Source organism: Staurois parvus, unplaced genomic scaffold (genome assembly GCF_062004578.1).
Source record: "Staurois parvus isolate SC_StPar_1 unplaced genomic scaffold, SC_StPar_1.0 ptg001581l, whole genome shotgun sequence".
Lineage (NCBI taxonomy): Eukaryota > Metazoa > Chordata > Amphibia > Anura > Ranidae > Staurois > Staurois parvus.
In genome coordinates, this window is record NW_028319377.1 from 11054 (window position 1) to 38278 (window position 27225).

General features: G+C 47.7%; 1 protein-coding gene across 3 annotated transcripts; it reads left to right on the forward strand.

The window, feature by feature from the left end:
* The first annotated feature begins 136 nt into the window (after positions 1-136).
* LOC149435220 (E3 ubiquitin-protein ligase SIAH1) lies at positions 137-26117 on the forward strand. 3 transcript variants are annotated; one of them, XM_089662886.1, is made up of 2 exons: positions 137-282; positions 24701-26117. In XM_089662886.1, the coding sequence occupies exon 2, from the start codon at positions 24703-24705 to the stop codon at positions 25549-25551; it is 849 nt and encodes a 282-aa protein (XP_089519012.1). In that variant the 5' UTR covers positions 137-282; positions 24701-24702; the 3' UTR covers positions 25552-26117. The 3 variants fall into 3 exon arrangements, with proteins under 3 accessions (XP_089519012.1, XP_089519011.1, XP_089519013.1); XM_089662885.1 differs by lacking the exon at positions 137-282 and adding an exon at positions 12265-12693; XM_089662887.1 differs by lacking the exon at positions 137-282 and adding an exon at positions 17192-17344.
* The last annotated feature ends 1108 nt before the right edge of the window (positions 26118-27225 follow it).

A 27225-nucleotide genomic window follows, 5' to 3' on the forward strand; every position in this document is an offset into this window, starting at 1 on the left:
AGCGGTCTCTATTGGCAAGATGGAGTCTAGATTTCTAAAACTAGCATATGGAGTCATAAGCACAATGTTGACTCTATGGGTAACAGATCATTTGGCTTTGTACCATTGGCAGTATAAGGACTGTGAGCTTGCAGTGTGTGTGTGATGAAGGTAGGGGGGTGGAAGCTACTGAGTTCTGTCAATCAAAAGAAGTGTCTCCATTTTTGCAGATGAGCCAACATTCAGAAGTTATTAACTGAGAGTGACGTTTCTATCAAGGGTCTGAAGAGAAGTGGGTGCTAGGTGAGTACTGTGCTGCATGCATTATCGTTGTGATAAATTGTGGACATAATAACCAATTAACATGACATGTATACTAGCTGTGTCCAGTTATTTCTGACTGTCACCTGTGCATTGTAGTTGTGAATCCACAAATGGAGTAATCGGCTGTTCTGAAATCACAACTGGTTCGCTTACTACAATTCCATGGTGATTGGCATCGGCTTCCATGAAGTTATGTTGTGGATTTGTATATTTACCTTTTGTGGGTTTGCTGCAACATTTGTGAATTTCAGGTGCTATAAAAATGATGATCGCTCCTCTGGCTGGGTTGTAAACTACCCTGAACTGCTGTCCATGAGGGTTCTAGCATTCGGCTGTGTTGATTATTTTTTGACTTCCGTTACATACAGTCTATTAAATGGAAGGTGTTCTTTGCCTTTTAAAGATTATTACAGTGTTCACTACTGAATTTAGGGTCTGTTCACGGTAACCTCGTGCTAAATTGCCTTGTTTTTAGTGAGCTGGGTGGTATGATGTGCGGTTTCAGATTTGTTTTTAACTGCATTGAGAATGTACATCCCATACATGGGTCAAATTCCGAATGATTTTTCATCCGAAAATTGAAGACGTTTTCTCGGTAATCCGATGGTGCTATCGATGATTTTGAAAATCCATGCACACAGAGACTGTAATTTATATAATTTATTATAGGTACTTATATAGCGCTGTCAATGTACGCAGCTCTTTACATATATATTGTACATTCACATCAGTCCCTAACCCTCAAGGGGTGTACAATCTAAGGTCCCTAACCCTCAAGGGGTGTACAATCTAAGGTCCCTAACCTTCAAGGGGCGTACAATCTAAGGTCCCTAACCCTCAAGGGGTGTACAATCTAAGGTCCCTAACCCTCAAGGGGTGTACAATCTAAGGTCCCTAACCCTCAAGGGGTGTACAATCTAAGGTCCCTAACCCTCAAGGGGTGTACAATCTAAGGTCCCTAACTCACATTCATACATACACATACTAGGGACAATTTAGACAGGAGCCAATTCACCTACCAGCATATCTTTGGAGTGTGGGAGGAAACCGGAGTACCCGGAGGAAACCCACACAGGCACAAGGAGAACATGCAAACTCCAGGCAGGTGGTGCCGTGGTTGTGATTTGAACCAACGACCCGAGTACTGCCAGGCGGTAGTGCTAACTATTTAGCCACTGTGATCACCGTGTTTTGGCAAGGGCGTTTTTTGGCTGAAAAAAAGACTCAGAACTAGTGGGTTTCTAGAGGCGTTTTTAAGGTGCAAAAACGCTCTAACGCAACAAAACGTGGTAAATCGCAGCAAACCAGCATTGTGGACTTTTTTTTTTTTTTTTGACCCAAAAATTTTTTGGGGGGGTCAAAAAACACGTCAAAACGCCACTAATCGCTAAAGAAAAACGCTGAAAAACTCAGGTTTTAACGTGACTTTACACAGCTAACGTTACCAGCGTTATCAAAGCACCCCTCCAGTGTACACGGAGCATTATTTTGCTGAGAAATCACTTTGAAAACCCCCCGTATTTCTGCCAGTGGCATTCTTGAGTAATGCAGGCCATACATGGTTCGAATTCCGAACGATTTTTCATCCAAAAATCGAAAATGTCGATCGCTCGGTAATCCGATGCTGCCATCAATGATTTCGAAAATCGGCCGACCAAGTCATAAAGTTCACCCCATATAAAGGGCAAAACTTCTGTTCCTTCCAGGCCTCGGCTCATGCGCATATTCTTTTTGGAAAAAAAATTGTACAATTTGACCATCGAGTCGAAAATCAGTCGTTTTTCACAAATTTTCCTGATCACCGAAAAGGGGGAGGAAAATCGTCCGGTGCCATTGACCCACTAACTGAGCGAAAATCGGCCGATTTATTCTTGGGTTTGATTTTGGGACGAAAAATTGGTAGAATTTTGACCCATGTATGGCCGGCATTAGCCCTCACACACACACGGGGCGTTTTGAGAACGCTGGTAACGTTAGCTGTGTACAGTCTTAACATGAGGTTTTTTTTAGCAATTTTGCAATAGCGTTTTGCCGTGATTAGCTGTGTTTTGCCATGTTTGTGGTTTTTAGCTGTTCCTTATTTTTTTTTTAGCAAGAAAAAAAGAATAAAAAAAATCTTTTTTTTTTTTGTCAAAAGTCCAAAAATGGCGTTTTTCCGCGTTTGCGTCTTTTAGCATTAGTGTTTTTACAGTGGAAACCCACTAGTCCAGCCAAAAAAACCATTCACAGTCTGTGTGTGCGGACACCTAGGATAACATGCTGGGGGGTTTACTGACTGTAGAAAAAAACGTCAAAAGCCAAAAACTTCCGCTGCAGAAATGTCCCGTGTACATGAGGGCTTACACTCCAAGTCTGTGCATTGTAATGGGGGGACCTGTGGACGGATGCATGCGTTGCAGAATAAATGCGGTGTGGCAGTGCACATCACGCCAGTGTTATGGCGTAAACAGGGCACAAAGGAAGACATTGTGTTTTCTATGTGCCCTTGTGACTGACGGTAATCAGATGCAGAAAAATGCCCACAATCACCACACATGGTGCGCACAGGACCTAAAGGGGTGCTGTACTTTGTATAATGTAGGCAACAGATTTGTGTTACAGCCGCTCCATATCCCCCTTACACATGCAGCCTATGTTTACAAATCTACAACTAGAGCCCCCAGAAACATCTGTGCACATTTCTACAGCTAGAGCCCCCTAGAAACATCTGTGCACATTTCTACAGCTAGAGCCCCCAGAAACATCTGTGCACATTTCTACTACAACTAGAGCCCCCCAGAAACATCTGTGCACATTTCTACAGCTAGAGCCCCCCAGAAACTTCTGTGCACATTACTACAGCTAGAGCCCCCCCAGAAACATCTGTGCACATTTCTACTACAGCTAGAGCCCCCCAGAAACATCTGTGCACATTTCTACTACAGCTAGAGCCCCCCCAGAAACATCTGTGCACATTTCTACTACAGCTAGAGCCCCCCCAGAAACATCTGTGCACATTTCTACTACAGCTAGAGCCCCCCAGAAACATCTGTGCACATTTCTACTACAGCTAGAGCCCCCCCAGAAACATCTGTGCACATTTCTACTACAGCTAGAGCCCCCCAGAAACATCTGTGCACATTTCTACTACAGCTAGAGCCCCCCAGAAACATCTGTGCACATTTCTACTACAGCTAGAGCCCCCCCAGAAACATCTGTGCACATTTCTACTACAGCTAGAGCCCCCCAGAAACATCTGTGCACATTTCTACTACAGCTAGAGCCCCCCAGAAACATCTGTGCACATTTCTACTACAGCTAGAGCCCCCCAGAAACATCTGTGCACATTTATACTACAGCTAGAGCCCCCCAGAAACATCTGTGCACATTTCTACTACAGCTAGAGCCCCCCAGAAACATCTGTGCACATTTCTACTACAGCTAGAGCCCCCCAGAAACATCTGTGCACATTTCTACTACAGCTAGAGCCCCCCAGAAACATCTGTGCACATTTCTACTACAGCTAGAGCCCCCCCAGAAACATCTGTGCACATTTCTACTACAGCTAGAGCCCCCCCAGAAACATCTGTGCACATTTCTACAGCTAGAGCCCCCCAGAAACTTCTGTGCACATTACTACAGCTAGAGCCCCCCCAGAAACATCTGTGCACATTACTACAGCTAGAGCCCCCCCAGAAACATCTGTGCACATTACTACAGCTAGAGCCCCCCCAGAAACATCTGTGCACATTTCTACTACAGCTAGAGCCCCCCAGAAACATCTGTGCACATTTCTACTACAGCTAGAGCCCCCCCAGAAACATCTGTGCACATTTCTACTACAGCTAGAGCCCCCCCAGAAACATCTGTGCACATTTCTACTACAGCTAGAGCCCCCCCAGAAACATCTGTGCACATTTCTACTACAGCTAGAGCCCCCCCAGAAACATCTGTGCACATTTCTACTACAGCCCCCCCAGAAACATCTGTGCACATTTCTACTACAGCCCCCCCAGAAACATCTGTGCACATTACTACAGCCCCCCCAGAAACATCTGTGCACATTACTACAGCCCCCCCAGAAACATCTGTTCACATTACTACAGCCCCCCCAGAAACATCTGTGCACATTACTACAGCCCCCCCAGAAACGTCTGTGCACATTACTACAGCCCCCCCAGAAACGTCTGTGCACATTACTACAGCCCCCCCCAGAAACATCTGTGCACATTTCTACTACAGCCCCCCCCAGAAACATCTGTGCACATTTCTACTACAGCCCCCCCCAGAAACATCTGTGCACATTTCTACTACAGCCCCCCCCCAGAAACATCTGTGCACATTTCTGCTACAGCCCCCCCAGAAACATCTGTGCACATTTCTGCTACAGCCCCCCCCAGAAACATCTGTGCACATTTCTGCTACAGCCCCCCCAGAAACATCTGTGCACATTTCTGCTACAGCCCCCCCAGAAACATCTGTGCACATTTCTACTACAGCCCCCCCAGAAACATCTGTGCACATTTCTACTACAGCCCCCCCAGAAACATCTGTGCACATTTCTACAGCTAGAGCCCCCCAGAAACATCTGTGCACATTTCTACAGCTAGAGCCCCCCAGAAACATCTGTGCACATTTCTACAGCTAGAGCCCCCCAGAAACATCTGTGCACATTTCTACAGCTAGAGCCCCCCCAGAAACATCTGTGCACATTACTACAGCTAGAGCCCCCCCAGAAACATCTGTGCACATTTCTACTACAACCCCCCTAGAAACATCTGTGCACATTTCTACTTTTCTGGGAAAGTCAAACGTACATAGGGCTACCCTGATCATTGTGTTGTGGGAGGCCGAGAAGGGTCATACCCCGTACCCCGGGCATTTCGTTTAGCTCTGGAAAGTGAGCAGAGAAAATGTAAAGCTAAGCGGGTCCTTTGATGTAGTTTGTTTGGGCCAAGCTGGCCAAAACACGCAGCTACACTAACCGGTGCACCCGCTGGGCACGCTGTATGAATTGTATGCAGCATCAGTTACATACTGTATATAGCGCTGTGTTATGGCCGTGGGATGGGAACTTCAGGTTCAGAACACAGTCAAGTCGGGCTGAGGGCTACTCAACCATTCATGGGTAACTTTGCATTCCTTAAATGATTGGCTGAGGTGGAGAAGTGGGCAGATGACGTCACGACCTCCATGACATCACGACCAATCAGAAGAAGCTTTTTATTCATCAAGAGACTACCAAGCTGCCTATGAATGGCTAAGCCGAGCTCAGCCTGACTCAGTTTTGTTCTGGGAGACTACCATTCCATTGCTGGAACACAGCCCTGTATGTAGCTGATGAGCTTGAAGTACTGCTTATTGGAACCACCATTTGACTGAGCATTGTGTCTGACGTGGTATCTGATATAATGGTGGGACTGCTGCTGCCTGTCTTTTTAAGTGCCTCCTAACTGTGCTATAGCTGGAAGATGGCTACGGTGTGGTTGTCTAGTTCTGGGAGGGCGTCTATAGAAGTCCTCCCAGAAACCTGCCCCTGGGGCATGCTCTGTAATTGCTTTGTCCTTTGAACACAGCTAATCACAGATCGAGGTAAAGGGCCAATCACAGTGGCCCTTTGTTTACATGTTTATCAGACACAGCTGATCACATGGTAAAGGGCCGCTGTGATTGGTTCTTTACCTCGATCAGTGATCAGCTGTGTCTGATTACATGTAAACAAACTTGCTGCTTATCTGCATTTCCTTTCCTCGTGTGCCGTCACTGAGCCAATAACTGGCAATCCTGACAGCACACATTTGCACTGATAATCAGCTAAGCTAAAATTGGCCTGGGCAGGGAGAGGGTGAAAGTTCCCCCGTATTTAGGTGGGTAAAGGGATGGCACTTCTTCACGTGGCTTTTTGTAGTGTTTACGTAAAAATTGGAGTGTTTGCATGGTGAGCTTTTCGAAGCTGTAGTTTTTCCCCACAATTCTTCGGAAAATGAAGAAAGTAAATAAAATTAGCTTGTTTTGTTTCACACAATTGTCATATTAACAGGTTATTTCTCTTTCATGACATATGCATACATTCAACTACACCCCGAAACACATTCTGCTGCTCCTCCGGAGTATGGGGATACCACGTGTGAGACGTTTTCACAGCCTAACCACATAGAGAGGTCCAACACGCAAGGAACACGGTCAGGTATTCTGGGGGCAATAATTGCACATCTAATTTCCTGACAACCTAACACGTTTTGTGAAGCCCACAAAATAACCCCATTTTGGAAACCCAAACACTCCAATGTATTTTTGGTGAGGCATGAGTCTTTTGTACATGTCGGGGTTTTTTTTGTTTCCCCCCCCCCCCCCCCCACAAGTTTTTGGAAAATGTGGAAAGATGTGGATTAGACACTGGTACACTGACTTATCAATCACTGTTACAGGTGTGGATTTTACACTGGTTCTGTGTGACAGATGTTCATCACTGGTACGCTGTGACAGATGTGGATGACCACTGGTAGTGTGGCAGATGTGGATTGTTGGTACAGATGTGGATCATTGATACAGATGTGGATGACCACTGGTAGTGTGGCAGATGGGGATCATTGGTTCAGATGTGGCAGACGTGGATTGTTGGTACAGATGTGGCTCGTTGGTACAGATGTGGCTGACCACTGGTACACTGACGCAGATGTGGCTTGTTGGTACAGATGTGGCTGACCACTGGTACACTGACGCAGATGTGGCTTGTTGGTACAGATGTGGCTGACCACTGGTACACTGACGCAGATGTGGATCGTTGGTACAGATGTGGCTGACCACTGATGCACATCGTTGGTACAGATGTGGCTGACCACTGGTACACTGACGCAGATGTGGCTTGTTGGTACAGATGTGGCTGACCATTGGTACACTGACGCAGATGCACATCGTTGGTACAGATGTGGCTGACCACTGGTACACTGATGCACATCGTTGGTACAGATGTGGCTGACCACTGGTACACTGATGCACATCGTTGGTACAGATGTGGCTGACCACTGGTACACTGATGCACATCGTTGGTACAGATGTGGCTGACCACTGGTACACTGATGCACATCGTTGGTACAGATGTGGCTGACCACTGGTACACTGATGCACATCGTTGGTACAGATGTGGCTGACCACTGGTACACTGATGCACATCGTTGGTACAGATGTGGCTGACCACTGGTACACTGATGCACATCGTTGGTACAGATGTGGCTGACCACTGGTACACTGATGCACATCGTTGGTACAGATGTGGCTGACCACTGGTACACTGATGCACATCGTTGGTACAGATGTGGCTGACCACTGGTACACTGATGCACATCGTTGGTACAGATGTGGCTGACCACTGGTACACTGATGCACATCGTTGGTACAGATGTGGCTGACCACTGGTACACTGATGCACATCGTTGGTACAGATGTGGCTGACCACTGGTACACTGATGCACATCGTTGGTACAGATGTGGCTGACCACTGGTACACTGATGCACATCGTTGGTACAGATGTGGCTGACCACTGGTACACTGACGCAGATGTGGCTTGTTGGTACAGATGTGGCTTGTTGGTACAGATGTGGCTTGTTGGTACAGATGTGGCTTGTTGGTACAGATGTGGCTTGTTGGTACAGATGTGGCTGACCACTAGTACACTGATGCAGATGTGGCTTGTTGGTACAGGTGTGACCGATGTGTTGGGGGACACTATCTGGGTGGTCAGGGTAGTGTAGTGCTTGAATACTCACCGTTCACTTTGCTGTCAACACAGATCGGCTCTGCTTCTCCTCACTGGTGGGCTGTGTGAGAGGGGAAGCAGAGCTGATCAACTGACAGGCGACCACATTTACATTACATTATGACTGTGATTGGACACAGCTATCACGTGAACAGAAGGGCCAATCACAAAGCCCTTCTGCCGAGCTGTATTGCGCTGTGTCAAGGAGACACAGGCACACCAAGCATGTTCTGGGGGACATACAGGAATGTCCCCTCAGAACAGCAAAGATCCAGCCCGGCTGTTTAACTGCAGTGGCCAGGTGGGAAGCGGTTCACGTGGTTCCAAAGGCAGAAGGTGTGTGTGTGTGTTTAACTTTTAATGCATTATGGTAAACATTTTCATATTAAGCTCTCCTCCACCTGCTGCATGGGCAAAAAACAAAAATTTGCCCAGAGTTGGGCTTTTACCTCTTGACCAGTGACGTACCTGTGGTTGTAATGGGATCATCCCAGTATTATTTTCAGCCGGCGTCCGCTTTCTTGTAGAAGCAATCATAGTGACTAACTAGCTGCTGGATTGCTTTTACAAGCGGCAGAAGGGGACCTCCACAGCCCCCATCCACTCCTGCCGCGGCTCTCTCGTGCTCTCCTGTCCCACCAAGAGACCCGTGTGTCTAGTCCAGCAATGGGCAAACTACAGCCCGGCGGACCTTTTAATCCGGCCCGCAGCCAGGGCAGGCAAACATTGGCTGTCAGGATGTGTGTAGGTGGGGCAGCGTGACGAACGTGAGGGGAGCTAGGCTCCTCTCACAGTCCGCTCTGAAGACCGGAACGGCGCGGGAACACGGCGAGAGGAACGCGCGGAGCAAAGGTAAGTGAATTGACACGGGGGACTTGGCTTACTACTTGGGTGGGGGGGGGAATAGTACTGTGGGGGATGAAATACTATATGGGGGGATGAATTACTATATGGGGGATGAATTACTATATGGGGGATGAATTACTATATGGGGGATGAATTACTATATGGGGGATGAAATACTATATGGGGGGATGAAATACTATATGGGGGGATGAATTACTATAGGGGGGATGAATTACTATAGGGGGGATGAATTACTATATGGGGGGATGAATTACTATATGGGGGGATGAATTACTATACTTACTATGGATGACACATACACATCATTCATCTACTCTTGGTCCGGCCCCCGGGTCCAATATATGAACCCATTGCGGCCCTCAAGTCAAAAAGTTTGCCCACCCCTGGTCTAGTCGGCAGTTCTGCCAGCTGACTATGGAGGTAATCAGACTGGAACGGCTCTAATCATCTCTGGTGTAGGAAAGGGAACGCTATGGAGCATATCATCACTTCTGGTTTCGCAGTTGTAAACCTTTTAGGGTTTTGAAAAAAAAAAAGCATTGGATCTTACTAGTCTTGGTATGATCTGAAGCTTTTGAAGGCAGAGGAGGGATCTGGGTTCTAATGGACCCCAGATCTCTCACTGAAGAGTGCCCGTCCCTGCCTATTGCTATCACAGGAGATATTTACTGTATATTACCTGTGATAATAAAAGCGATGACAACATTTTTTTTAAAGTGACCGTAAAAAAATGCATGCTGACCGTACGCAAATATGTGGCCCTGCTGAATTGGATTTCTGTGGGGCCGCATATTTGCCTACCTGTCCTTGTCCTGGGAGAGTGTCGCACGGCTCGCTCTTAGAACGGGACCCGGGGCTTTCAGTGAGAACCTAGTCTCTGTGCTAACGATCGGGACCCCGAATTCTGGGTGGTCTGATTGCTGTGAAAGCCTCTGATTGGTTATCACTGTGAACCCCTCCCCTGTGTTTTCTCTCTCTGAATGGAGCAGAGAGATGCATTGTATCTGTCCTTTTCAAAGAGAGGAAAAAAGTGTAAAATAAGTAAAAAACACAAACCGAGATTCCAAAAAAAAAAGCAAAATCCGGACTATTGTTTCTGGGCCGTACTCCGGGTACAAGTAACATATATGGTATTGTTGCGATCGGCGGGAGCAGGAAAAGTTATTCTGGGTTCTTTGGTGGTAGGTTACGGTAGAAGCAAGAAATGTATAGCTGAATCTTTAAAAAGGGCCAGCTTTCCGTGATGAGGAAAAAAAACAGGAGATATCCATTACCATTTACCACCAAATGAAAGCCCAATTGGTCCTGAACCCCCCCCCCCCCCCCAAGATACAATCCACCTGGATGCACAAAGTAGTTGTGATATGTACAGCTTTGCTAACGTGTCAATGTTGCAAAATTGTGCTTAGGTGTTTAAGATTTGTTTTTACCTTTAATGGTGAAGGGGTTAAAGTGTCCCCCGCCACTGGACTCTAGAGCAGTAGACGTGTTCTCTGGAGTGACCAATCACGCTTCTCTGTCTGGCAATCCGATGGACGTGTCTGGGTTTGGCGGTTGCCAGGAGAACGGTACTTACTTGACTGCATTGTGCCAAGTGTAAAGTTTGGTGAAGGGGGGATTATGGTGTGAGGTTGTTTTTCAGGGGTTGGGCTTGGCCCCCTAGTTCCAGTGAAGGGAACTCCTTAAGGCAACATTTTGGACAATTTCATGCTCCCAACTTTGTGGGAAGAGTTTGGGGATGGCCCCTTCTTGTTCCAACATGACTGCGCACCAGTGCACAAAGCAAGGTCCATAAAGACATGGAGGAGCCAGTTTGGGGTGGAGGAACTTGACTGTCCTGCACAGAGTCCTGACCTCAACCCCATAGAACACCTTTGGGATGAATTAGAGCGGAGACTAAGACTGGGGGCCATTAAAGGTCATGTGCGTGGAAAGGCCGGCCGACCAACACTGTGGGCAATATAGGGTGTGTGTGTAATTAGTTATTTTTAATCAGAAGTGGAGCAGGCAGAGGAAATCCTGACCCCGGGACCCCTAGCAGTGGATGACAGGTCATGTGATCAGTGGTGGTGATGGGGCTCCTCTGTGTCTGCACACACCTCTCCTCTCCAGCCTGTGTGCCGGGCTCCTGGGCTGTGTCCCGGGCTCCTGGGCTGTGTCCCGGCCCTCCTCTCCTCCAGCCTGTGTCCCGGGCTCCTGGGCTGTGTCCCGGGCTCCTGGGCTGTGTCCCGGGCTCCTGGGCTGTGTCCCGGGCTCCTGGGCTGTGTCCCGGGCTCCTGGGCTGTGTCCCGGGCTCCTGGGCTGTGTCCCGGGCTCCTGGGCTGTGTCCCGGGCTCCTGGGCTGTGTCCCGGGCTCCTGGGCTGTGTCCCGGGCTCCTGGGCTGTGTCCCGGGCTCCTGGGCTGTGTCCCGGGCTCCTGGGCTGTGTCCCGGGCTCCTGGGCTGTGTCCCGGGCTCCTGGGCTGTGTCCCGGGCTCCTGGGCTGTGTCCCGGGCTCCTGGGCTGTGTCCCGGGCTCCTGGGCTGTGTCCCGGGCTCCTGGGCTGTGTCCCGGGCTCCTGGGCTGTGTCCCGGGCTCCTGGGCTGTGTCCCGGGCTCCTGGGCTGGGATCCCGGGCCTCCTCTCCGGTGTGCTGGGATCCCGGCCCTCCTCTGCCCGGTGTGCTGGGATCCCGGCCCTCCTCTGCCCGGGGTGCTGGGATCCCGGCCCTCCTCTGCCCGGGGTGCTGGGATCCCGGCCCTCCTCTGCCCGGGGTGCTGGGGTGCCGCCCCCCCTTCTCCTCTGCCCGGGGTGCTGGGGTGCCGCCCCCCCTTCTCCTCTGCCCGGGGTGCTGGGGTGCCGCCCCCCCTTCTCCTCTGCCCGGGGTGCTGGGGTGCCGCCCCCCCTTCTCCTCTGCCCGGGGTGCTGGGGTGCCGGCCTCCCCTTCTCCCCGGGGTGCTGTGATATCGGGCTGTGTCCCGGCCCCCCTCTCCTCTGCCCCGGCCCCCCTCTCCTCTGCCCCGGCTCCCCTCTCCTCTGCCCGGTGTGCTGGGATCCCGGCCCCCCTCTCGTCTGCCCGGTGTGCTGGGATCCAGGCCCCCTTTCCTCTCCCCTCCCCGGTGTGCTGTGATCCCGGACTGTGTCCCGGCCCCCCTCTCGTCTGCCCGGTGTGCTGGGATCCAGGCCCCCTTTCCTCTCCCCTCCCCGGTGTGCTGTGATCCCGGACTGTGTCCCGGCCCCCCTCTCCTCTGCCCGGTGTGCTGGGATCCTGGGCTGTGTTGCAGTAACACGTCATGTACCGGCCTCCCAGCCCCTGGCCAGTAAGATGACAGCAGAAGGGTGGGAGGGGTTTGGCGAGCGGGGAGGGCACGGAGCATGCGCGGTTTCCCTCCTGCGGGTGTGGCCGGTGCTGGGATCAGCGCTGCAGTGAGAGTCCCGGGGAGGCCAGCTGGGAGGAGCCGCCCCCCCTCCCCCTGTTGTCGGTGAATGTCGTCCGCTGCAGTGTATGGAGAGCGACCAGCACACCGACCCGCGCCCAGCTACTTCCTGCCCCGGGGTGTGAGCGGCGTGTGCCTGGCCGAGTGTGTCCGGAGCGAGCCGCGTCCTTCAGCCGGCCATAGGAGAGCTATTCGTGGGCGCTGACCTCACCCCTCCCCGCCCCCCACCTCCTCCGACAGCTGAGCCTTCACCAGGGACCTCCGATATGAACTGCCCAACTCATGACTGGCAAAGCCACCCACAGCGTGCTCTACTCCTGGAAGGGGGTGCTCTTCACATGTCTGGCTGGGAGTGACCCCAAGAAGAGGAAAGGTAAGCCTGCGCCACCCTGGGGTCACCGCTTCCATCCTCTGCAAACTCCAGACCCTGTGCTCATAGGGCCGGCGAAGTGTCAGCTCCTGGGCCCAGCGTCTCTCTGTGACTCCAAGCAGCAGCCCGCTCTGTATGGCACACAATGTGACTTTGTATATTCCCAGTACAGGGGACTTGTCAGCACTGTGCGCGATCGTCCCGCGTTGTGTGTGCGCGCGATCGCCCCGCGTTGTGTGTGCGCGCGATCGCCCCGCGTTGTGTGTGCGCGCGATCGCCCCGCGTTGTGTGTGCGCGCGATCGCCCCGCGTTGTGTGTGCGCGCGATCGCCCCGCGTTGTGTGTGCGCGCGATTGCCCCGCGTTGTGTGTGCGCGCGTATGCAAGATGGCCCCGTGTCTGTGTGCGATGGCTCCATGGTGTGTGTGTTTGTGCGTGCACGATCGTCCCGTGTTTGTGCGTGCGCGATCGTCCCGTGTTTGTGCGTGCGCGATCGTCCCGTGTTTGTGCGTGCGCGATCGTCCCGTGTTTGTGCGTGCGCGATCGTCCCGTGGTGTGGTGCAGAGCAGACGTTGGGTTGTCTTCTGTGGATGATGTTGGAGTTGTTCTATTCGGCAATCGATGTATGTGGTGGATCTGCATCCTTCACTCTCTATCTGTCGGGGGACTTGCAGTGTTTCGGTTGCACTCGCACCTATGTGATGGATTCTCTTCTCGTGACGAGTGTGACCCGCTGTGTTCTGGTCCGGATTCTCTTCTCGTGACGAGTGTGACCCGCTGTGCTGTGGTCCGGATTCTCTTCTCGTGACGAGTGTGACCCGCTGTGTTCTGGTCCGGATTCTCTTCTCGTGACGAGTGTGACCCTCTGTGCTCTGGTCCGGATTCTCTGCTCGTGACGAGTGTGACCCGCTGTGTTCTGGTCCGGATTCTCTTCTCGTGACGAGTGTGACCCTCTGTGCTCTGGTCCGGATTCTCTGCTCGTGACGAGTGTGACCCGCTGTGTTCTGGTCCGGATTCTCTTCTCGTGACGAGTGTGACCCGCTGTGCTGTGGTCCGGATTCTCTTCTCGTGACGAGTGTGACCCGCTGTGTTCTGGTCCGGATTCTCTTCTCGTGACGAGTGTGACCCGCTGTGTTCTGGTCCGGATTCTCTTCTCGTGACGAGTGTGACCCGCTGTGTTCTGGTCCGGATTCTCTGCTCGTGACGAGTGTGACCCGCTGTGTTCTGGTCCGGATTCTCTGCTCGTGACGAGTGTGACCCGCTGTGTTCTGGTCCGGATTCTCTTCTCGTGACGTGTGACCCGCTGTGCTCTGGTCCGGTTTCTCTTCTCGTGACGAGTGTGACCCGCTGTGTTCTGGTCTGGATTCTCTTCTCGTGACGAGTGTGACCCGCTGTGTTCTGGTCTGGATTCTCTTCTCGTGACGAGTGTGACCCGCTGTGCTCTGGTCCGGATTCTCTTCTGGTGACGAGTGTGACCCGCTGTGTTCTGGTCCGGATTCTCTTCTCGTGACGAGTGTGACCCGCTGTGTTCTGGTCCGGATTCTCTTCTCGTGACGAGTGTGACCCGCTGTGTTCTGGTCCGGATTGGACAGCGTTTTGTGGTGAAGAGATCTGTAATACTGAAAGCAGACATCAGACTATACAGGGATCTGTCAGTTGCAGTGATGTGGTGGGGACGTATCCAGACATTCTACTTCTGGGTTCAGTGTTGTGGGAAACTTTAACTGCAGCTTCTTATCTCTAGTTATCTATAGTTTACATCCCTAGTTACCGTGATCCCTGGTTACTGGTCATACATTGTACAATCTTCTTTTAGATTTACCAAAACCACATAATACGAGGTCATACCTGAACACTCCGTTTGTATTCAGGCAGGCAGGGGGGCTCTTGCACTACATAATTGAAGGTAATTCTAAAGACAATTGAACAAGAACATTTGTATAATATATGGTCAGCTTTAAAACCAAAACGTGTAATATTGCAGCTTTCCAATCCTTGGATGTGGTGGCAGCATTAGTTTTTCTTTTTTTAGGCTTTTTTTCCCCTCCTTTTTCACCTTGTGATCTGGCCAGTAACACGCCTGTAGTAGAGCCCCCCCACTCTGGAGGAGGAAGCACCTTTTGGACAGCAGCATTGTCCGTCTGGGGGAGAGGAATGTTAGGCGAGACCCAGGCACGGTCGGTACGATGTACTAGTAGATTTAAATACACTAACAAATTGAAGCCAAACTCCAGCTCACTCAGCTGTTACAGCAAACAGGTTTGTTTTTTTCTTTTGGGATAAAGGTTATATATATATCTGATGATTGCAAGCACCCCATCATTGTAAATGGTTTGTCTCATCCATGCAAACTGCTATATGCTGCTGGAGAGCTTGTGGTTTTGAAAAACAGACTTACTGGCCAGATCATCACCAGGAGAAAATAGAGGAAAGCTTAAAAAAAAGAACACTAATGCAGCCACCACATCTGAGAATTGGGGAGCTGCAATATAATTGGGGATAAAAATGTTAGTAGGTATTTTTTGGTATCTGTACTTGGGTAGGGCTTTAACCGTGTGTGTGTGTGTGTGTATATGTATGTATGTGTATGTATATATATATATATATATATATATATATGTATGTATGTATGTATGTATGTGTGTGTGTATATATGTGTGTGTGTGTATATGTATGTATGTATATGTATGTATGTGTGTATGTGTATATATATATATATATATATATATATATATATATATATATGTATGTGTATATATGTATGTGTGTGTGTGTGTGTGTATATATATATATATATGTGTGTGTGTGTGTGTGTGTGTGTATATATATATATGTGTGTGTGTTTTTTGATGATTTTTTTCCCCCTTCATATCTGTGTAAGGGATCCAATGTTCTCTGCAAATACAAACAGAGACCATGTGACTCCAATAATGAGATCAGCACCCTGTTGACATCCCTTGTAGCTGCAGTTTGTATATTTTACAATATTTTCTACTTTCTTCATTAACCCCTCGCCCTCAAGGATTTACCCCCCTTCCTGGCCAGGCCATTTTTTGCATTACGGCGCTGCGTTACTTTAACTGACAATTGTGCGGTCATGCAACGCTGCACCCAAATTAAATTTAAGTCCTTTTTTCCCCACAAATAGAGCTTTCTTTCGGTAGTATTTGATCACTTCTGTATTTTTTTTTTTTTGTGCTATAAGCTAAAAACTGACATTTTTGAGAAAAACAATATTTTTGACTTTTTGCTAATAAACATGCCCAGTAAAAAAAACTTTTAAAAAAAATCAAATTTCGTCATAAATTTAGGATATAATGTCTTTGCGAAAAAAAAAAATCCCTATACGTGTAAATGAATTGGTTTACATGAAAGTCATAGCGTTTACAAATGGCGGTATAGATACTGGGATTATTTTTTTTTTCCTACTAGTAATGACGGCGATCAGCAACTTTTAGCGGGACTGCTGCCGACACTGGAGGGGGAACTAGGTGTCACTGACATCTCCAGTGAAATCGATACAATCATTGCTAAAAAAAAAAAAAGCACTGACACTGTACTAATGGCACTGGACAGGAAGGGGTTAATATGAGGGACGATCAAAGGGTTAAGTATGTGCTGGGAGTGTTTTTACTTTGGGGCGGGGGTGTGTGCGTCACTGTAAGTGCACTGATGGGGATGGCTGTGCTGTGCAGTGTGCTCGAGCTGACAGGGAGGAAGATTGTTTTGTTTACAAACAATCTTCCTCCCTGTCGGAGATGCTCGGTAATCACGCTGGGATCTGGTGATTGACATCCGCGACTGCGAATGGCGGGCTCGGGTAGGATGCGCTCGTGTGGCTCGCGCACGCCCCCTACCCGGAAATGCAAAATCACGTGTATGTATACGTTATTTTGGGCACAGGTGTTGCCCTGTAGCAGTATATCTGATGTAGGGCGCTCCTTAACCCTTTGAGGACCAAGGGACGTATTCGTCCCATGTTTTTAATTGCGTGTATCATCTGATTAAGAATTTAAAACTTTTTTTTTTTTTTGGTTTGAGTCAAAATTTTAGTTATCAACAAACAACAAATGGATCGAGCTTTTGGCCAATTATTTCATGAAATGGCTTACTTACAGCAACTGAAGTGTACGAACTTTAAAAACAAAAAAATTGATTCTTTTGGCGTTCCAAAATCTTACGGTCCTCAAAGGGTTAAGCCGTTAAAGTGGAATTGAAACAAAAATGTAATATACTGCAGCCTATCAATTTTTTGAAATGCTGAGGCCACATCTGTTTTCTTTTCTAAGCTTTTTTTTTTTTTTTTTTTTTTCTTCTTCCTCCATCCCCCCCCCCCCCCTAATTTTAACCTGGTGATCCAGCCAGTGACACACCTCCTGTCTTACGGTGTCTCCACTCTGGATGGAGGAGCAATGGAGACTCCTTTTGAAGAGCAGCATTGTCAGTTTGAGTGGATTGGGAGTGTTAGCTGCAGTTCCAAGTTCACCGAGTTCATTGAACACCTACTAAGCGGTCGCACACCTTCTGAGATCAAGGTTTTGTATCAGGCTAGGTTCCCATTATTGTGACTGTGTGAGCCGGGATCGGCACGTACCTCCTGAAATGTAGAGGAAAGGTCCCTGCACCATTCCTGAAATCACAGCCCGCCCAGGAATTGTAAGTGTGGTGCGGTTCCTAGTGTAGGTGGCATGCCATTAGGATTAATGGCACCCGCATGCATCCAGCATGTTTTCCTGTGCAGGGGGTTCCCTCCACAGCAATCACCTGCACAGGTGTGAACGTCGCCTTCCTGCCTAGTCACACTACAGACTGCACACCTACTGCATGTTTTTTCCTTGTACCTATTCATTCATTTGATGTTTGTTTACATGCAGTTGACGCGCATTTTTCGATCTGCATTTGTCCTGTGAGGTCACTTCCTTCTTTCTTTCCTTTGGGCTTCTATGTGAACTGTGATGCATTGTAGTGCGTTTGCACGAAAACAGCATGCTGTACTCTTCTGCACTGCAATGGTGTGAACTATGCCTGTAGGATAGCCTGGAGTTTGGACTGTCTTTGCAGTCGGAGTGCAGTCCAAAATATATCCAGCCACTTTAGATGTGAAAGGGCCCCTTAACCCCCTGCCTACCGGGCACTTATACCCATTTCCCGGGTCTATTTTCAGCTTTCAGCGCTGTCACACTTTGGCAGTTGCGTGGTCATGCAACACTGTACCCATGTGAAATTTTTATCTTTTTTTTTTTTTTCACACAAATAGAGATTTCTTTTGGGGGTATTTAATCTCTTCTGGGTGTTTATTTTTTGCATTATAAACAAAAACAGAGCGAAAAAAAAATTGTTTCTAATAAAATTTTGCTAACAGGTAATTTTTCTCCACTGATGTGCGTTGATGAGGCTGCGCTAACAGGCACCTCTGGTGGTGGGGGGCACTGCTGGGCACCTCTGGTGGTGGGGGGCACTGCCGGGCACCTCTGGTGGGGGGGGGGCACTGCTGGGCACTGATCATCCCTGCCGATCACTTCTGACAATTGCCAGTTATCGGCAGTACTTTCCTCCCTCTGTGACAGCATGAAGCAAGTGCAGCCGATAACCGGCAACTGTTTTTACCCGGTGATCTGCTACATCATTGGACACAGATGATCACTTGGTAAAAGGCCGCTGTGATTGGCCGCTCAGGGGACGTGTTCTGGAATGATGTCCATGGACGTCTTCCCAGAACTAGACCACTGTGCTGTAGCCGTTTTTGGCTATAGTGTGGTAGGGAAGAGGTTAATGAACAAAAACTGACCCTTTGTAAGCACCCCTGGCATTGGTGAATGGTTTGTCTCCACTGTCTCTCACTTTTGCTGGACAGCTTGGTCTGGTAAAGGAAGTTGAAACGAAAACCGAGTGATTTGTAGCATTATTAAAAAGGAGGCTGGTGGGGGGCAAAAAGGGGAACTAATACAGCCACCACGTTTACAAATTGATTAACTGCAATACAAGTGTGGCTTTTGTGTCTTCCTAACTTTTGAATTAAAATCTCAAATCCTCTCATCAGCCTCTCCCAACTTTACTCTGTAAACCACAAGACCCTTTATCCTCTATATAACCGGCATTGGGAGCGGTGGTGTGTGTTTTGTAGTCCAAAACATGAGCAGTCATGGAACCCTGGTTGAGAGAGGTGGCAGCAGAGTTGAGGGAAAGTTGTCACCCTAAACAGGAAGTGTGTCACTGGCAGGATTACCAGGTTTCACCTGGTAATCCTGCCAGTGACACACTTCCTGTTTAGGGTGACAACTTTCCCTCAACTGAAGGAATGCAGCAAATACCATATTTATTATTATTATTATACAGGATTTATATAGCGCCAATGGTTTGCTCAGCGCTTTACATTATAGTGGGAGACAAAACCATAAGAATACAGTTCGATTTGAGGGCCCTGCTCCTTGGAGCTTACAATCTAGGAGGGCGGGGTGAGTGGTACAGTAGGTAGTCACTGTGGGGGATGGAGTGGTTGGAAGAGTAGAAGATTCCAGAATTGGCAGAGGGCGGGATAGGCTTCCCTGAAGAGAAAGGTTTTCAGTGATCTCCGAAAGGCAAGTAGAGTAGGTGATAATCTGATAGATTGGGGTAGGGAGTTCCAGAGGATGGGTGACACCCTGGAGAAGTCTTGGAGCTGAGCATGGGAGGAGGGAGCTGGAGAGTAAGAGGTCTTGCGAGGAGCGGGGAGTACGGTTTGGGTGATATTATATATGTTAAGTATTGAACAATGACAGCCCTATAGAAGTAACTGAAGTAACAATAACCTCCTCCTAAGGACTGGTCATCTGCGGTGTTCTGGTTCTGAGGCTCGGCTTTTGTCTAGTTGCCGGTTTAACCTTTTTGTGGTGTTTTATAGCTTTATTTATTACAGGCCGGCACAGGACCCGTCTCCCCGACTTGGTGATGTAAGGCCTTACCGCTCTGAAATGGCAGTTATCCGTCCCGCCAGACATCTGTCACCATCTCCGCCGGCTCACAGCCTTCAAAGCGGAACACGTCTTCGTATCTCACCCACGTTTCCCGACTTCTGTGAGCTGCACATGTTTGGGTTAATTTTTCTTTTTAAAACTCTTTTATTTAAATATGGCCCAATTACCATGTAAGATCAGAGACATTTCCAGAGTGCTGGGGGCTACACGAGCTCCAGGAAGCTGGCACTGCATGAGTCACTTCATCTTTTAGTCTTTACTGGTGTCTCTGGGGTCCCCACAAGTTCGTCGAAAACTTAAATGAACTTGAAACGAACAATCCCAGCGCTGAGAATATCCAGATTGTCGCTGAGCTTGAAATAAAAAAGGGGGATGGGCTGTCCTCCCCGATGCGCACAGATATATTTGGAATCTAGAAATTGTCCAGTGACTGGCTGGGAACATTCGGATTGCTATTTGGGAATGTAACTGGATATGTCTGCATTGTTTCTGCACGGTTTAGTGGATGTGTTGTAACGCCCGCATTCACCGCTTGTCTCGTGACCGGCCGGTAGACGTAGAAGCTGCAACAACTGCTTTGTTCAAAGCGAAAACCTTTTTAATGAAATCGTTTTTCCTCCGTGAACTCAAAAGGAATTTATATCCCCATCTCTCTTGTGTGATCGTTGCTGGCCTCTGCAGACTGCGTTGGTCTAGTGATGAGTATTGCATTGACGTGCTGCACACTCCCATTTTTACTAGTGGCTGTTGGTATTTGTGGCATTCTGCATTGTTGAAGGTCACAGTTCAGTGCTCCAGTGATTGACTACAGATGCTTTTTGTAGTTCTTAATCCGGAACGTCACTCTTCTCTCAAACAGCATTGACTCTCTTTAATCCTTTGCTGCTGGCATTAGTACATGGATAGGAATATTATGTTTACTTGGTTTTTTTATACATTTCAGTTACATCCTGGTTTCCATGCCTAGGCAAATGTTGTCACATCTCAGGAGGGGAGGAGGGGCTTTCTTAGCTAAGCACACCCTCCTTGCCTGAGCTAATGACAGATGGATTCCAGGAAGAAAATGCTACATGAATCATCTGCCCTTAGGCTGGCTATACATGGGTCGAAATTTGACACGATTTTTCGGCCAAAAATCAGACCTAAGAATAATGGGCCGAATTTCACTCTTACTGGGTCAATGGCGCTGGTTGATTTTCACTCTGTTAGTGGGTCAATGGCACCGGCCGATTTTCGCTCTTACTGGGTCAATGGCACCGGCCGATTTTTGCTCTTACTGGGTCAATGGCACCGGCCGATTTTCGCTCTTACTGGGTCAATGGCACCGGCCGATTTTCGCTCTGTTAGTGGGTCAATGGCACCGGCCGATTTTCGCTCTGTTAGTGGGTCAATGGCACTGGCCGATTTTCGCTCTGTTAGTGGGTCAATGGCACCGGCCGATTTTTGCTCTTACTGGGTCAATGGCACCGGCCGATTTTTCGCTCTGTTAGTGGGTCAACGGCACTGGCTGATTTTCGCTCTGTTAGTGGGTCAATGGCATCGGCCGATTTTCATGGTTCCTCCCCTTTTCGGTGTTCGGGCATGTTAGAAAATTTGTGAAAAGGGACGGATTTTCAACTCGATGGTCAAATTGTACGATGGTTTTTCCGAAAAGAATATGCGCATGAGCCATTACCTGGAAGGAACAGACGTTTCGCCTGTTATATGGGGGGAACTTTGACTTGGTCGGCCGAATTTTTATTTTTTTTAATTTAAATAATTGATGGCACCATCTGATTACCGAGCGAATGGCGTTTTCGATTTTCAGATGAAAAATCGTTCGGAATTCGAACCATGTATGGCCTGCATTACTCAAGAATGCCACTGACAAATACTAGGGGGGGGTTTTCAAAGTGATTTCTTAGCAAAATAATGCTCCACGCACACGGGGCGTTTTAATAACGCTGGTAACGTTAGCCGTGTAAAGTCACGTTAAAAACTTAAGTTTTTCAGCAGTTTTTAGCATTTTTCTTTAGCACTTAGTGGAGTTTTTTTGTGTTTGACCAAAAAAAGTCCAAAAATGCTGGTTTGCTGCAATTTTGCTGCGTTGGAGTGTTTTTACACCTAAAAAACTCCTAGAAAAACAACTAGTCCTGTTTTTTTTTTTCCAGCCAAAACACATTGATTCCAGTCTGTGTGTACGGACACATAGGATAACATGCTGGGGGGTTTACTGTCTGTAGAAAAAAAACGTGTGCAAGAGGACTAAAGCATGGAGACATGGATGGGGGATTTGCTTTACATTATAAAAATGAATTAAATTGCCTTTTTTTTTTTTTTTTTTTTTTTTTTTGTGTGTTGCTCGAATGTTCAGCTTTAAGAACCGTCAGGGTGGAGCCTTGTAGCTTGGGGGAGACCGTTTCTACATCCATCTAATTTTCCAAATATTGCAAGCTCTGAGAAAGTTTCTTCATACTTCCAGCAAAATATTTGTCCGGTTTGGTGTTTCTAGTAAGAATTTGATAATTATCGGCAGGATGTTTTTGACCCCCGGAAGGTGACCAGAGCATTTTTTTGCTATATTGCATTGCACTACTTTAACTGGAAATTGAACTTATATAATTTTTTTCATGCAAATAGAGCTTTCCTTTGGGGGTATTTGATCACCATTCGTTTTTTTATTTTTTGCTAATGAAAAAAGATGAAAAATTTTGGGAAAAAACAATATTTTTTTAACTTCTGCTATAAAACATCCAATAAAAAAAATTCATAAATTTTGGCCAAAATGTATTCTGCTACATAGCTTTGATTAAAAAAAAAAAAAAAAATCCCACTAAGTGTGTATTGATTGGTTTGTGTGAAAGTTATAGCGTCAACAAACTGGTATATATACTGGAATTGTCATTTTATTTTATTTTTTTATGTGAATGATGGTGAGCAGCGACTTATAATGGGACTGCAGTAGTGCGGCGGGCCATCTGCCACTGGTTGGTGGGGAGGGCTGACTAACTACCACTGACATCAGCAGTAACACTAACACAGTGATCAGTGATACTACTATACACTCACTGTACTAATGGCACTGGCTGCGTAAGGGTTAACATCTAGAGCGATCAATGGGTTAAACATGTGCCTAACTTTGTTTACTATGTGTAGTGTGCTGCTTTTTATCAGTGAGCTCTAATTTTCTCATCTCAGGGATGAGAAACAGTTCCCTCTGTACAGAGCTCTGTGTTGATTGTCAACACAGAGATCTGGGCTGTGATTGGATACTGCAGATTCTGGCCTTGAATCATTGGTCGGGACTTGCTGACAGGCTCCTGCTGTGCACAAGCATGCACGTGCCTGAAACCCAGACGTAGGCAGCAGCGTACAGGTAGTTTGCTTTGCCTACAGTGGCTGCCTGTCTGCAGTACATTGTGGGTGGGCAGTCGTTAAATGGTTAATATTTGTACAATGTATGGGTGGCTACTGATGTTTAACCGTTTCCTGACTGCTGGATAGCAGAAATACTGCTACAGGGTGGTACGGGTGCGCAAAGTCACGTGTGTGTGTGTATATATTCGTGATTTTCCATCTTCGGGTATGGGGTGCGCATAAGTCCTACCAGCGTCGCCATTCACGGCTGTCAATCACCGGGTCCGGCCGGTAATTACTCACCAGCGCCCAGTGATTATCGGAGAACTGTTTTGTTTACTATTGGTTCTCCCTATCAGCTTGGGCACACTGCTTTGGATCCGTCCAATGCAGTGTGATTACAGTGAAGCACACAGAACCTGTCCCATAGTAAAACACTCCCAGCACACAGTTAACCCTTTGATCACCCCTCATGTTAACCTCTTCCTGCCCAGTGCCATTAGTTTAGTGTCAGTGCTTTTTTTTTTTTTTGTTTAGCGCTGATCACTGTATTGGTGTCACTGGGGATGTCAGTGACACCAAGTCAGTCCCCTCCCCAGTGTCAGAATGTCCGCCTCAGTCCCGCTATAAGTTGCTGATCGTCGCCACTACCAGTAGAAAATAAAAATCCCTGTGTGTATATATACCGCCATTTGTAAACGCTATAACGTTTTCGTAAACCAATTAATTTACACGTATTGAGATTTTTTTTTTTTTTTAGCAAAGGCACGGAGCGAATACATTTTACCATAAATTTATGAATTTTTTTTTTTTAATTTTTCACTGGACGTGTTCAATGGCAAAAAGTCAAAAATAGTATTTTTTTTTCTTCTCCAAATTCTTTTTTTTTTATTTTTTTTTATTTTTTATAGAGCAAAAGAAAACAATCACACAGGCAATCAAATACCATAGAAAGAAAGCTCAATTTGTGGGGAAAAGGATGTAGATTTCATTTGGGTGCAGCGTTGCATGACCACGCAATTTTCAGTTAACCTCTTCACGCGGGCCGAACGCAAATGTGCGGCCTCCTGGCGTCTGCGCCTAGATGCCGAGCGGCTGCACATTGCTTTCTATTAAAAAAAGGACACGTGTCGAGAGCGCGCGCCCTGCACGCTCCCAGCACACGTCCGGTACTCACGGAAAGGTCCCGATTTCCTCTTTCGATCGGGACCTTTTTTGATCATGTGATGGCGTGACCCCAAACCCCGCCTTCTGAAACTCTTAAAGAGCCAGGAGGTGCCGGCGTGAGGGGGTCAAAGTAACGCAGCGCCGTAACGCAAAAAATGGCCTGATCAGGAAGGGGGGGGAATCCTCTGGAGGGCGAGGGGTTAAGTGTACGTTGAATGATACAAATGATGGTATTTTGGAGGGCTGTATGTGACTTTTGAATAGTTCCTTTCCTCTTGCCGTCAGCCTGTTCTTGCCTATAGAGATTTGGCTCCCACCCAGCCCATGCACATTACTCATTTATAAGTCCTTTCAGGCCCCAATCATTGCTTGTATGGACAGCTCTGCCAGCATGTCTTGCCTCTCTAATGCTGATGCTGCCAGTCATTGTTTACCGGATATTTGCAGCTGCTGATTCCCTGTAGCCTCTCATAATGGGCATATCATTTTGCTTGGTCATAGTACTCCATTTTTTTTTTCCCCTCTGTAAGCTGACTGCCTTTTGTTTTTGTTGCAGATATGAGCCGTCAGACCGCTGCAGCCATCCCAACTGGTACCTCCAAGTGTCCCCCTTCTCAGCGGGTGCCAGCTTTGACAGGAACAACGGCTTCCAACAATGACCTGGCGAGCCTCTTTGAATGCCCCGTGTGCTTTGACTATGTCTTGCCACCAATCCTCCAGTGTCAAAGTGGACATCTCGTGTGTAGCAACTGTCGCCCGAAGCTCACATGTTGCCCAACCTGCCGGGGCCCTTTGGGATCCATTCGCAACTTGGCAATGGAAAAGGTTGCGAACTCTGTCCTCTTCCCCTGCAAATACGCTTCTTCGGGTTGTGAGGTGACATTGCCGCACACGGAGAAGGCGGACCACGAAGAGCTGTGTGAATTCCGACCGTATTCGTGTCCCTGTCCGGGGGCATCTTGTAAGTGGCAAGGTTCCCTGGACGCGGTGATGCCGCACCTCATGCACCAGCATAAATCCATCACAACATTACAAGGGGAGGATATAGTGTTTCTTGCCACGGACATCAACCTTCCGGGTGCTGTTGACTGGGTCATGATGCAGTCCTGTTTCGGCTTTCATTTCATGTTGGTCTTGGAGAAACAAGAAAAGTACGACGGCCACCAACAATTCTTTGCCATCGTGCAGCTAATAGGAACGCGCAAGCAAGCCGAGAACTTTGCGTACAGGCTGGAGCTGAACGGCCACCGCCGGCGACTAACATGGGAAGCCACTCCGCGCTCTATTCATGAGGGCATCGCAACCGCCATCATGAACAGCGACTGCCTAGTGTTCGACACAAGCATTGCACAACTTTTCGCAGAAAATGGCAATTTAGGAATAAATGTGACAATCTCCATGTGTTAATAAAAATGGCAAAGCGCAAAATCTGCAGGGCCAGTGTTTAAAGACTTCTTTTTTTTTTTTTTTTTTTGGCTTTATATTTCACATACTGCATTTAAAGTTTGACTTTTATTGGCCGCCACGGACGGTGATATGGAGGCACAGCCAATGGACAGTAATTACACATACAGGAAGCAAATGCATGTAAAACAACAAAAAAGAGAAAATTAAAAAAAAAAAAAAAAAAGCCGACATAAACACTAATATTTAAACATCAACCACTGAAAAAATATAGACCCCTTACCCCGGGCATCTTTTTGTATTTAAAAGTAAAGTAAAAAAAAAAAAATTGGAAAAACAACGTAAAGTACCCCATGAATGAATTTGTGTTTGTAGATTGTACAGTGAAATGCCGTGTGTTTCTTTCCCTTCCCCTCTAACGGAGAAGCCATTCTGCGCGGTATTCTGCGTTCTTCATTTGTACGTCACCTATATAGAATTGCTGCTGATTGTGTACATTTTCTGTGTATTGCTAATTTTTATTAACTTCTAGTTTTTCATTCAATAAATTTGACTTCCTTTTTCTGTAAGTATATATTATGTACATATGTTTGCTATGCATCATTTCTCAGTTTTTTTAATTTGTGGTTTTTGTTTTTGTTTTTTTTTTTCTTCAAAAAAGTTTCTCCCAACTTTTTTTTTTTTTTTTCCCTCCTGGAATGAGGAATGTGTACATTTTCAGTGATGTTGGGGAAAGACCTGACGTGATTTTTGTGTTGACTTGGCCTACAGTTTAAAGCTGGGTTCACACGTGTGGTATATTGCACGTGATTCGCACAGGAACCGCACTGCAGTCCTGTGCAAATCGCATGCGATTTCTCTGCGGTGCGATTAAAGCCATGCATTTTGTATGGCTCAAATCGCACCAAAAAGGTGCAGGACCCTGTTTTTTGGGTCCGCACTACAATCGTATTGCATGGGTACTCACACCTATCTCAATCCGATTCTGCACATCGCACCGTGTTTTGCTGACCGATTTCGGAGTGTTGACTTGACGTACACACCCGCAGTGGTTTGCATGAACGGGGTGCTAATTTCGCACTGCACCAGTGTGAACCCGGGCTTAATGATTTGAATTCTGCCTTTTTGCCTGATTTAGCCTTCGTTCACACTGATGCGGTGCAGAATTGCAGCTTTTTCAGTGAGAATTCCGCATCGCATCCCACTCACACGGACCGATGCGGGTGTGTATGTTAACGACACCCTCACATTGGTCCGCAAAATGCGGTGCGATGTGCAGAATCGGATCACATAGGTGCGAATACCCATGCGATCCGATTCTAGTGCAGACCAAAAAAGGGTCCTGCACCTTTATAATGCGGTGTGATTAGAGAATGTAAATGTACGGCTCCAATCGTATCGCATGTGATTTGTACAGGAATGCGGTGAGGTTCCTGTGCAAATCACATGGGATTTCCACAACCGCCGTAGTGTGAACCCGGGCTTAGAGGTAGTGGGGCCAGAGAGAATTTTTGGTCTGACTGAACGGCTCTTTAAATTTGGAGGGAGATTTACTAAAACTGGAGCACTCAGAATCTGGTGCAGCTCTTCATAGTAACCAATTGGCTTCCAGGTTTTGTCAAAGCTGAACCCACTTGGCGCTGGCGCCTCCCAGCCCTTTAAGGCTACGTTCACACT

Excerpts from the sequence above, each read along its gene's own strand:
- LOC149435220 (XM_089662885.1), top strand. The coding sequence starts at position 12,603 with ATGACTGGCAAAGCCACCCACAGCGTGCTCTACTCCTGGAAGGGGGTG. Across the intron at positions 12,694-24,700 it reads TGACCCCAAGAAGAGGAAAG|ATATGAGCCGTCAGACCGCT; the intron begins GTAAGCCTGCGC and ends TTTTTGTTGCAG.